The sequence below is a fragment of the Mesoplodon mirus genome (genome assembly GCF_964341445.2).
Source record: "Mesoplodon mirus genome assembly, chromosome: 5".
Classification (NCBI taxonomy): Eukaryota; Metazoa; Chordata; class Mammalia; order Artiodactyla; family Ziphiidae; genus Mesoplodon; species Mesoplodon mirus.
In genome coordinates this window covers 14775460-14788534 of record NC_138980.1, presented here as the reverse complement: position 1 = coordinate 14788534, position 13075 = coordinate 14775460, and the positions used below count along the sequence as shown (strand labels likewise).

Genomic DNA, 13075 nt, shown 5'->3' with positions numbered 1-13075 from the left:
TTTCGGTCTGGCAAATGCCTATCCATCTTTCAACACCTAGCTCAACTTTTACTTCCCTGGGAAGCCTACTTTTTGCCCCAAATACCAATCTCTTCCTCTTAAATGTTCATATGGTCTTTTGCATGCATCTTTGTTACAATACATTGATGGTTTATTAGTTATTTGTTATGGCCACTAGATTATGAGCTTCTAAGGAGCGGTCCATTTTATTCATTCCTATAAAAAGCAATCATTTTATTCATTTCTCATGCCTGGCACAATGCACTCAACATATGCCTGTTCAACAGCAGTTTTTCAGGTTTACTTTCTTCCCTATTTCAGTTTGTCCAACATACTGCTGACTATTCTCTTCTTGAAATACAATTCTGATTCTGTTAGTCAGTCAAAATCATCAATTGCTTTATACCATCTATGGAATAAGGGTCTCAGTTCCTTAGCATGATATTTAAGGGTCCCAGACAACCTGCGTGTCCAACCATAAAATAAGTGTATCTTTATAACAAAATATCTTCTCTGCTACTCTCCTTCCTAAACCTGTGCTTAGACCAACTGAAAACCTCTTACTTCACAGTTCCAATAGTCCAATCCTACTTATGTGATATGACCCAAAGAAATATCTTCACCTTTACAGAGCCTTTCCTGATGCTCCAGCTAAATGCAATCACTTTATTTCTATCTTTGTTATGGCACTTATCACCTTCTGTATTTTATTACAGTTGTTTAGGTAGATACCTAACTGACTCTATTCAACTGTAAGCTCATTTTGGGGTGGGATTTGAGTGTAAGAAATCTACATCCCTCATGACTCCTAGGACAGTCCTTAGCCAAATTTGCTGAATAAGTGAGCAAATCGGATTCCTTTGTCTCATTCCATATTAGGGAAAGGAACTAACAACAGTGGAGGGGTTATATTTACTTTGTGCCAGACACTGTACTAGGCCCTTTATATATGTCAGTTCACTCACTCCTTACAGCATACCTATGATACAAGTATTATTAGCCCTGTTTTATGGAGGAGAAAACTGTGATTCTGAGACATTAAGTAATTTACCCCAAACCCCACAGGTTGTTAAGTGGTGAACCCAGGACTGGAACCTAAGACTGTCCTATTCCAAAGTTCTTTTTTTTCCCCTACAAATCTCATTGTCTTGCCTTGTCTTTGTAAAATGTGTTTATGCATATTAAACAACAGCACTGACTGCGTGACTGAAAAACAGTGTGCTCAAAGATCAGGATTATGACAATTAAAAGAATGAGTGTGAGGAAATAAACACACGTTCTCTTATTTTTAGTTTTTTCAATTTCCCACTGGGTTTTTGATACTTAAGTGTAATTATGATCTGGAAAAAGTTTAACCAAGGTGACTAAATACAGTGCCAGGTAAGGTGCTTTTATCCTGTTGCATTCTCACAACAGGGGCAAAGAAATAGCAGTGATTCTTCTTCTGTTCTCCAGTAGTGGGACAATTTATCAACATGGTTGCTGTGTAGTTTCAGGCAATTTAGGTTTGGAAGGACAGAGTGGTAAGCAATGTAGTTCGTGTACCAGTTAATGCAGTCAGTGTTTATAGAAATGTTTTTAAATTAAATAGCTAACCACTAAAATAGCATTTTATCAAATAATCACGATAAATAAAATGCGTTTTGACTTTAAGATGACATGTGCTCTTATAGGATGTTTCTTCTGTATGCTAAGGACTATACAGCAAATTAAAGAACACACATTTATGTGGATAAAAGGCAAATAAACTTTCTCCAGCAGTAATATTAGAATCATCACTGACGGTTTGACATATCAATATTTTAGGAAGAATAAATGACTTTCATATCCATGGTTTTTTTTTTAATCATATACTTGCTCATTTTTACATTACTAGAATACTTTGGAAAGAATCTGTACTCTTATCACCTGAAACTGCTTAAAGTATTTCAAAATATTTTAATAAAGCTCTTCGAATTATCAAATAATGTAACTTTTAAACAAATTTTACTATTATTATAAATATTTGCTCTTTTATCCCTTGCCCAAAGGAAAACTATAAATCTTGCCTCAACTGAATGAACACCATTTATCATATTCATTTTGTTGTCAATACAATTATGAAAAGCCTTTGGCCTTTTCCCAAGGAAGCTGATTTGCTACTGAAACTCAATCATTATAAGCAAGGGCGGTACCAAGCCATCCCGTTTGGCAATCTAACATAACTTCCTGCATAACTGACACTTCGCCCTCCGTCCCTGATCCTAATAACATCAACATCTACAGTCAGATGGAGGAGACAGTGGTTTCTAGTCCAAAACAAAACAGTTAGGTCCCAAGGTTTTCCGTTTGCTATTTTCTGCCATCTGCTGGACAAAAGTTTCATTTCAGATAGGTGCCCAAAAGAAGGAGTAAAGTGAGGAAATGGAAAACAGACTTAATTAAAAACTTAAATTACAATATGTTCTATAAATTTTAGGCAGTATCAATTATGACAGATATTTCTATTCTTTGATGCTAAGGGGAAAGTTCTTATCTGAACTCTTAGTTAAGATTGTTGCTGAGAAAAACGTGAAGCACTAATTGCTGGACCTCCTAGAGTTGTAGGTTGGCTTCAAGATCACCATCAATTTTAAAGTGCTAAAATTAGGTTTTTACAATATTTCAAATAAATGGAAGTTTTTGCTTTGTGAGCTTGTATTTATGTTTAGAGAAATGAAAGGGTCATATGTAATTCCAGTTTATTCTGCACAGTTAAAAGAGTTGTATGACTTTCCATGTTAAAATCTACAATCTCTGTACATGTACTTTGTATGCTGATATAAAGACATACATGATTTCTAAACAGCATTGAAAATTCTTATCTCTAACCCTTCTATGGGCACATAAATCTCATGAGGTAGGTTTTAATAGTAAGTAAAAATGTAAGTAAGTATTCAAAATTAATGTTAAATGATTTCTTTAATGTGTAGCGTTCTCCCTGAAACATGCCCAGATCCTGTTAGTTACGTTTTCGGCCATAACTGTGTCATCAGTACTTGAAGATTGCCTTTAAGAAGTTTCTTTTGTAATTTAATCTATGAGGGAAGTTTCTTTTGTAATTCAATTCATGAGGGAAGTTCTTATTTATGATAAGAAGGGTTTGAAAAGAGCAACTGACAAATACTGTAACTTAAAAAATAACTTTAAGGTTACAGAATTTTCTTACGGTGCTCTGATGGTTTCATGTATAAAGGCATGAAAACATATGTTACACTTACATGACTTGCATAAACTATCACTTTCTGTTAAGATCAAAGAGGATTCGTACAATATTGATAAAACAATATTAATAGTAACCATTTATGACTACCTATTATGTTGTAGACATTATACAAAGTGCGTTACCTATTTCAATGGTTACAATAGGCCATGATACTGGATGTCTCCTTTTTTAGATGAGGAAACCCAGAGAGGTGAAAAGACTTGCCAAAGTTTACACAGAAAATGGAGAGTTAGGAATTCAAGCCAGGTCTGCCTAACACCAAATCTTTTTACTATTAAGGATGAGGCATTTCTGTGGGGGGATGTTTGTTTTCTTGTTTATTTATTTTGCTGTCTGTACTAAGCCTGGGCAAAGGTAAGTTCAAATTTTATATCAAATGAAAATCCTAACGACTTATTTCCCCCTTTTCATGTCCATTAATATTTTCATGATGATGAAAAACTACAGCAAGATAAACTGAGCCTCAAAGAGATAAAGTGACCTCAGCTCTGCTATTTGAGATAGAGTAGGAATCCAAATCTCCTCGAAAATGCCAAACGGTAGGATCCATTGATCTTGAGTTAGAGACGTCAGCCCAATTATCCCTGCAACCCCAACATAAACAATCATTTGGGGATGTGATTTTTTAAGGTGTCAATATTTAATGGCACCAAAACAGTGACCCCTCTGAGCTGGGTCTCCAAATGCTGTGCTCAGTTATCTGTATTGCTGCCACTGTGCTGTAATTTTTAGCTGATTACACATTAGTTCATTTAGCTTTGTTTCCTCTTCCCTACTGTGCCATACTATTAAACGAAAGCCAGGGGCCTGGCATCCCTCTGTGCACAGAGCTGGTATTGTCACAGTGTAATAAGGATACATCCAGTCAAACAGCATGGTGTAGCTGGTCTTTGTGTTCAGTGCAAAGGCAATCCCTCGAAGATCTCTTGCCAGCCCGATCAACAGACGCTGTCAGTGGGAAAGAGACACAGTAATTGATTTTCACGTTAGCACAGAGCAGATGGAGTAATAATCAGGCAATAATGACCACATATCTGATTTTGATTCATTAGCTAAAATGTCTCGCTCAGATCTCTTTCTATAGAAAGTCATAGACTTTTTAAGCAAACAGACCATCACATCTGCTGACCAACTCTGCTTCTTATAAATTGAGCTGAGTCATGATTCCAATAGCTTAGAAACATTTAGATTCCTAACATACTTTTTCTGAATAACGCCAAATTAGAAAAAAAAAAAAGAGTATTGATAATTCCACGAAACAGAAATGTACAGGGTATAGACATTATTTAATAACAACAAATCTTAACCACATTGGCTTGCAAGAAATCAGTCCCACTATGCAATTTGGAGCCTAACCTGAAAGCACACTGGCATTTAAAGATCCCTAAGGAATATCTTTAGTAACTTAGGACAAAATGAAACTGGCCAGATGACCTATTGGTACCGTGGCATACCCAGAATGGCATTCACATTCCCCAAGCAAGGAAAAGATATAAGGAAAAGAGTTCTACACTCAATATCAGAAGACTTGAATTTAAACCCAGCTTTACTTCTTAACTATAAGACTTAAGGCAAGGCAAATTATCAATCTCAGTTTTCTCATCTCTGAAAGGGGCTAATAATGCCTCTCTCACAGAGGCACTGTCAGGAATAAATTTAATAAATTTATATAAAAATGCCTAACAAGAGCCTGATACATATGTAAGTGTTCCATAAATACTTAGTTTTAGAGCAAACAAAACAAAACAAAATGAAAACTTGACTCTTAAATAGAAGAGATCTGACTTGTACTCTGGACCCTTAATTAAGCTGTCCTTAGGAAGATGCTTGGGAAGTGAAAAAGAAAACCCATGAACAGATGCTAGAATGTCAGAACAAAGAGTACAAATAAACATAATTGCAAAACAAGGGGGTGGGATAATTGAGATATGCAACTGTGATTTCTGAAGATACTGTTTTCAGTGGAAATATTCTGCCAGAAAATGGTCTCTGAACTATTTTATCAGATTTTCTTTTCCGCACACTTTGGTAATAAATGAAAGTCTCCTTAGGAAGGCATTTAAATTATCATTAAGGACTTGGAAGTGAATGCTGACCCTCATCTTAATGACTAAAAAAATTTCAAAGTAGGAAACAGTTTACGTCACAAGTATCTGTAATTTTTGATCCCCCTTCCCTGATGCCCCACACCTAAAAGGTGTTAGGTGACTCAATATAACTGGAAGTTGTTTATAAGAATATTCAGTTTCTATCCTGTGTAACAGCTTATAGAATGATGGTAATCTGAATTTCTGAATCTGTAAACCCTGAACTTTTGTTTCTGCTTCTTTAAATAACTTATTCTTTTTCCTTTCATAATCTCACCAGTCCTTGTTTTTCTATAATCGGCTAGTCTCTCTGTGTAGTTCTCTTACGTGACTGCTATTTTTTTTAAACCATTTTGCCTTTTATGTAACCTGTTTTCATCACCTGGAACCTATTCTCCTCTTTCTCAGCTTTCTACATTTCTTGCAGCTTCCAGAACAGAATACGTCTTCTAAGAAGTCTTTGAACAATTCTATTCTGACTAATTCTCTTTGTAGTCTTTCTATTAAAGTGGCCTTTTTTGATTCTATTTTTATTATGTACACTTACAAATTACAGGCTACTCTTCAAATAATCTTTAGTTTTCACATATACATAAGGTACTCATCACCATTCAACTCTAAATCGGTCAACAGGAGCAATAAGCTTTACTTTGTGTCTAGTGCAAAAGGCTCTTAAAATATTTTAGACTATCCTTATTACACAAAAAGGTTAATATTTATTTCATCACAAATTTTTTTCTTAAGAGACGCCAAGTTAATAGAAGGGCTCTAACTGACTCAAATCTATGACATTATATCCATTTTAGAAAATGTTACTCCAAAGCAGAGGAAGCATATGACAATATAATAACTAAATATGTTTTCAAAAGGTTCAACTGAGCAGGAAAATGCAGTGTTAATGTGAGAAACAGATCTCTCATACTCAAACAATCTTGTATCTCAAAGCAGCAAGAGTACTGTAATAATCTATACAGACACTCAAACAACACTAAGGAAGTACTTTCTTGACAGTCAAAACATACCCAGTTCTGGTATGAGACCAGGAAAACTGTTACCAAGGAGCTCAACCAGGCTATCAAACAATCTCAGAGATCAAGGGATGATCTGAAGTTTAGGGGAGGAAGAGCCACAATTTACCATCTCACTTAAAACAGTACAAAGAGGTTTATTTCAAAAGTTGCCTTTCTCCTACAGTTAGTCAACACTTGACTGACCTGAAAAATGAGAGGTCCTTATAAAGTGAGGCTGTTTGGGGGAGTGGGCAGGTCGGGGGTATCTAATCCTAAGGATTCCTTTTTTTGGATAGTTCAAGGAGAAACTGCTCGCTGCTGCAGTCTCCTGCATGGTGAATGGCCGTCTGTGTGCCAAGTGTGAGACGGATGGGCTGGGAAACAGTTGAAATGCGGCTCCTTCCACCCTGACCTCCAAAACAGGGTTTCTAATGGAAAGTCTGACAGACCCTTTACTGTAGTGGCACAACTGGGGGCAGCTATAATATTATCCTCATAATTCTACTATATAATAACAACAAAGAAGAAGAAGGTGAAGGGTCATTGTGCTTTGTCTTTAGAATTAAGATGGCTGTCTTCATCCTTACAGCATACTCTTAATTCTGGAGACACATCTTAATAACCTCTAAATAGTTCCAACAAAAGAGCCGTGTCAGAGGAATGAGCAGGCCCCAAGGTGTTTCAACTGGAGTGTTTTCATCTGCCTTTATTGCTCTATCCCTCTCCAGAATTAAGGCAATAACCTGTGATAAATTATTCAGGAACTGCTACAGGGATCAAAGCAAAATCATTCTGTTAAAGTGCTGTTTGCAACATTTGGCACTTAGTGCGAAAACTTTTAATGTGCGCATGCTGAAAATCTAGGATTTTAAATAATTTAACATTGTGGAGTTTTCACGAAGGGACTAAAGATAGCACGTTCCTATTTAACTGCTCCTCTTCCTCCTAGAAGTTTTCATTCATTTCCCTTAAAACTGATGACGTCATGGCCAAAACAAAAATGATGCATGGGGAGTCAGAGTACTGGACTATATTTTACTATGGGTACAATCACAGGGGGGAAACACGTACTCTGAACTAACGCTTTAGAGCCAGGGTTTGTCACAGCAATTTCTTTCTTTTTCCCTTTCCTTTGAAAAGAGAAACCCAAGACAAAAATTCAACGTTCTCTTCAATTTTAATAGGACTAAGTAAGAAAACAAAGCTATAAATTTAAGAGTTTTACAGCATTTCCTTCTCTCACAACCATATTTCAATTTGGCAATGTAGGTCCTTAATGCTTATGTTTATCCTGAAATCTGCATTTGAAAAAATATCTGTCAATAGGCAGTCAGAAAATCCTGGTAAGAGTTGCAAATTAAATGAATTTGGCAGTCCTGCCGCATTTTCATAGAGATATTTTAACAGCATCACCTCCTGTGGATTGGAATACTAAATACTTTATTGAAGAACAAAACAGAACTGTTTTTATCTCTAGTACTTGCAAAATGAAGTACCTGAAAGCACTTCTGCATGTATTATTTATTCATCATGATAGAAAAATAGCCTTAACTTAATAAATTACATTTAAAAGCATTTAGTGCAAAAGTTTTGTTTATGATAAAGCAACAGATTTAGTTCTTTATCGGTAGCTTAAAGCACCAAGTTTTCTTTATACAAATTAGACAGATGGTGCTTACAGTAGAATTTACTAAAGGTCTGTCACAACAAATGCAGCCAAGCTGCATATTTAATCACTGCAGAATCTTGTCTACCTGCAGCTGCCAACTGCTAATCCAATTTCCCTGATAAATGTGGCAAGAGACACGATCAGCAATAAAGAGCATCTAACTCCATTTTCCTGCAGGGCGTCTTTTGATGAACATTTAGGACGGAAGCACGGAGTGCACTGTGTGGCCTTGGTTCGTGGCAGCTGCATGCATTCTGAGGCACAGTTCTCAGGTTACTCACTTAATTCTGCCACTATCATTACGTTGCTATTGATCTCAGTAGCTGTTGCCTACACAGCATTACTCTAGATGAAGCTGAATCAGGCAGTTATCATGCATCAAACTTGCTCAAAAGCCTGGAGATTTCCCCTTAATTACTTGTGATTTTATTTGCAAATACCGTTAAAGTGTAATCAAGCAGTCACTTTCCAGGGTCGTTAAGAACTTGCTGGTTTAGGGATGTATCACTGGAACTCCATTAAAAATGACTCTAGGAAGATGGTTTCTATCAAACTAGATGGGATTACATCAAAACGGGCTTGGAGTATAATGAAATCTTCAAACGAGACAAATGTAATTTTTATAAAGATAGTGTTTTTCAACCTCACGGCTTCTTTTTGATATAAAGGGCAGCAATAACCACCTTAAAGTTGCAAAGATTTTTTTGGTCGTTAAAAATATTTGGGAGACCTCTAAAAAATACAGCTAACCTGAGTAGAAACTCTGGGGAAGAATTTCAGCAACACTATAAACACAAAGAAAATCTCTAAGATCCTTTTTTGGTTTTAAAAATTCTATATGACTATTGCATGTTGATAAACATTCATTTCAAAAACTCTGTCAAAATAAAAGGTATAGTATTTGGTTAATTATTTTTTAGTACAAGAATTACACTGAATAATCACCAAAGGCCATCATTCTTCTATGTGGCTTCTTACTGCTAATTTATTTTTTTTGGTAGAAGAAGAGGAGCCATGCAAAATGACTGTCAATATTTTCAACACATTTCAAATAAGAATAAAACATGACTCAAGTATCACCAACAAAGGTGCCTACATTTTCGGTATATATTTATTAGTCTTTCAAGAATAATAACCAGTGTCAATCTATTTAATACAGCCCTGATACATCAGAATTTCGGAAGATGTTATTCCTATTTAGCAGATCTTGTGCTCCCCATCCCCCATATTAAAATATGGGGCTGTTTTGTCACAAACAGCTTGCTACACTTAAGGATTTTACTAATAAAACATAATGTTGTCTTAGAGAGTATGACTGTTGCCACAGCTGAACTGACTTGTCAAATCAATCCTAATATGGCTCCCACAGGCACATAAAAACCTTATTTAGCTATCAGTTATCCTAATCACTTTGTTCAGTTTAAGAATGCAATACTTCAAGACCAGCTCCTATTTATACATATATGCCTAGCCATTTAATAAAGTCTTGATTTATACAAACTCTTGTTTAAAAATATTTAGAGATGTAGTATTTTAGCATGTGTACATTTGTGCATTCCTCCATATAAATATGTCGAAACATATAGTGTGGGGTAGATGAGGGAACAGGGACGTTTAAAGTGGTGTCGTACCCACGAGAAATGTTCTTTTAAAAGGTACAGCCACGAGAGACAAATGTATCATCTAATCATAAGCTATCTGAAATCATTCGATAACCTCAAAGTCCATTTGTATAAGAAACTAGAAAAGTACTTATATGAAAAGGACAACTCAAAGACACATGCAGTTGGGAAATTAAGATTGATGAAGCACGAAGCACAAATCACACACAAATATGCAGACCTTTTTCTGAATCTATACATCCTAGAATGACCAAAATCGTCTTTTCTCATGTTCGGAAACAAACCCACCTTTACATCTTCTTGTTTAAAGTTGTTATTGAATATCTGTAACACTGTTTCAAAAGAGACTGTAAGAGGCAGCATGAAATTCTCAAATTCGTCCTCATCTTCGCCTATCAGGAAAACAAAAGGGTCATTACGCTTTAAGATGCATGCTATTGTCCATTAGCCTTCACAGTGAGTGCTTCATTCAGGCTTAGAAATGTTCTTGAGAAGGGGTCAGCCTGCATTCACATCCATACCACATTCTGTGCTTTGGCTCATTGAATATTCTGGTGTTTTGCCTTCTCTTTTGCACCAAATGAAATAGCAAAATTACTTACCAGCCATTTTTTCCCCTGGCTCTTTACTGGATCAAATAGACTTATGCCCCAGGCTTCTCAGCCCTTCAGCTCTTAGGGCCCCCAGAGCTTCCCTAATGCCTCAAGGAAAGGCACTTTCAAAGCCTCAGAGAACAGGATCTTTTTTCCCTTTCTCTTTAGGTGCCAAGGCCCTAAAGGGCTCACAGACTCAGGTGCCCAGATAGCCCTAACTTATTATTCTCTTTTATTTATGTTCTTTTTTTTTTTTTTTTAATTTGTTAAATAGATGTCAGGGAAACTTTTATCTCCAAACGGGATAGGGTCCCTCATGGGTCATTTGGATTTTAAGTACATTCTCCATGAGTACACTTCCTTTTGCAATAAGCTTCTTTTCCTTTATATAAAAAAGGGAAAAGAGACATTTTCTATTGTTTTTTCACTTTGAAGGTAGAATCTTCAGTTAACATATGGATATGTTACACAATTGATAATTTATCCTTTTCAAAAGGGGTTTCCTTCAAATGAGAAAGTTTTCTCATTCATCCTATGCCACAGGGAATTGTGAGTCCCACTTTACTGATGAAGAAACAGGCAGAGAAATGTTAAGTGAATTGCTCAAGGTAGCATACTTAGTTGGAGGTGTAACTATACTGTCCAGACCTCCTGATTTCTATGCTAGCAGTTTTTAAGTAGAGAATTAGAGAGGAAATAAGATCTCAGAGAAGAGATCAGTGGTTCTTAAAGTTTGGTCCTTGACCTAGCAGCATCAGCACCACCTGGGAACATGTTAGATATAAAAACCCGGGTTTCATCCCAGATCCAGCAATTTTTGTTTTAAGAAGCCCTCCAGGTAACTCAGATGCATGCAAACGTTTGAGAAACACCGGCCTATATGTTATTCTACAGATAAGGAGAGCGAGGTCCAAGGCCACATACACAGAAAATCAATGGCAGAATCAGGATCTTTTGACTCTTAAGGAGTGGCTGATCCGGATGACCCTGATCTTTTCTGACTTCTCTTTTCCCTTTAATCTTACATACTTTGTTTCTGGAGTCCAACAGATTCAGGGACTTAGCTTTCTTCAGAAAGAGATGTCAAAAGGCCAATGAGTCTTTCCTAGTATGCTGTTCGACACAAGGATCAGGGCGCTAGGCGAAGGGGAAAGTAAACCAAATTATAGTGACCTCGTGGTGCAATGGTAGTACGTGTGACTCCAAATTATAACCCCTGCCCTGTCAACTAGCTATGCGACGAAGTTACTCCTCTTAGATACACCCTCTGTCAACTGGGGATAACATGAGAGACCTTTATAGGAGCAAGTTTTATTTTTCAAAGCCCAGGTCAAATGATAGCTTTCTTAATGTCTGAGCTAAGCTCCCCTTCAAGTACTAAGATCCTACTGCAAGTATTCTCCTTCTCCCTTTGGGTTCTCACAGCATTTTGTCTGATTCTTCACCTTTGTCTGATCCTTTAGATAGCATTTATCAGTCTGCTGTGAATGGCAGATATTTTAGCAGACAGCTAATACTAACACTTAATAATACCACCTATATCATTCTACCACTACCACCATTTGATGAAGGTTACTGTGGGGATTAAATGAGATAAAATTTATAACGTGTATATGTAAATTATTAGATCTATCAGCCCACACTGATAGTATCTTTGGCTTTGCTGCTGGAGAACCGAGACTGCATCTTTTCATTTCTCTGTGAAGGAGAATGATGTAGGTTAAGCCCCTGCAATAAACAGACCCAGTGTCTGGCTCCACCATGTACTGTTTAACTTTGGATACTTAGCTGATCACTTTGTGTCTCAGTTTTCTCATCTACAAAATAAGGATAAATACCTATCTTTGAGGATTATTGTGTACATTAAATGTTTTAACACAGGAAAAATAGATGATGCACCTAGAACAGTGCCTGGTACATATTAGGGAAATACTGTATTTGAATGAAAAGTAATTGCTCAATTAAAGGTAAAATTTTAAAAATACCTTATTTTCTTAATACCTAATACAGAAAAATTACTAACTGAAGCAAACATCAAATCCTTAAATATATAATACATTATATTTTAAGCCATGTAATCTTACTCTTCTAGTATGGAATTAATGAGAACAGTGATAATGATCACTGCAGGTAGATAAGGGTGCTAGAGAGAGTGGATGCTTTGGAAGTTCTATGCTTGAATCCTGGTTCTGCTACTATTAGCTGTCTGCTTTTGGATAAAGTCTCTTCACTCATCTGTAATTAAGAGACATAATATTTACTTCATAAAGTTAGCTGTGAGGATTAAATGACAAAACACTTGTAAGCCCCCTTGCTCAGTGTCTGGCACTTAATAAATGATAGCCAGGAGCATTTTTGTTGTTTTGAGTTTAACATGAACTTAACAGAGGTGATTATGGTGGTCAAATAAAATGTGATCACGAGGTAACCAGCCCAATACCCTTCCTCTGGGAGCAAGGTAAGGAGGTTTACTCAGAACAAAGACAAACTCAGAACTTGAACATTTAAACCCTTCCTTACTATACTGAGCTACAGACCAAAAAAACTTCCATCTCTTTCCTCAATCAAATTTTGAGGCAAATAGGGACATCAGGAGCACAAGAGAAAGCCACCAAAATGTGAAGGGAGAAATCAAGGAGCAAATACTAAAGAAAGCAAGGTGAGCGGCAATTCTACTTAAATGTCACTTCCTCAGAAAGGACTTCACTGACCACTCTAAAACAGTACCCCAGTGTGTGCCCTCCCCCCTCACCTACTTTCCCACCCCATAAACTACTTCACTGTTCTTATGGGACTTACTATGACTGGCTATTAATTTACATATTTATTCATTGTCTTTCCTACTAGAAT

At 36.5% G+C, this 13075-nt stretch overlaps 1 protein-coding gene across 3 annotated transcripts in view; it reads right to left on the bottom strand.

Moving 5' to 3' along the window:
* The window catches only part of RANBP17 (RAN binding protein 17), a 318451-nt gene that overhangs the window by 64300 nt on the left and 241076 nt on the right, over positions 1-13075 (bottom strand). For all 3 annotated transcript variants that reach the window (XM_082622432.1, XM_082622433.1, XM_082622434.1), the window contains 2 exons: positions 9921-10024; positions 4104-4192 (listed from right to left, as the gene is read on the bottom strand). In XM_082622432.1, coding sequence (XP_082478558.1) covers positions 4104-4192; positions 9921-10024 — 193 coding nt within the window. The remainder of the gene's footprint in view (positions 1-4103; positions 4193-9920; positions 10025-13075) is intronic.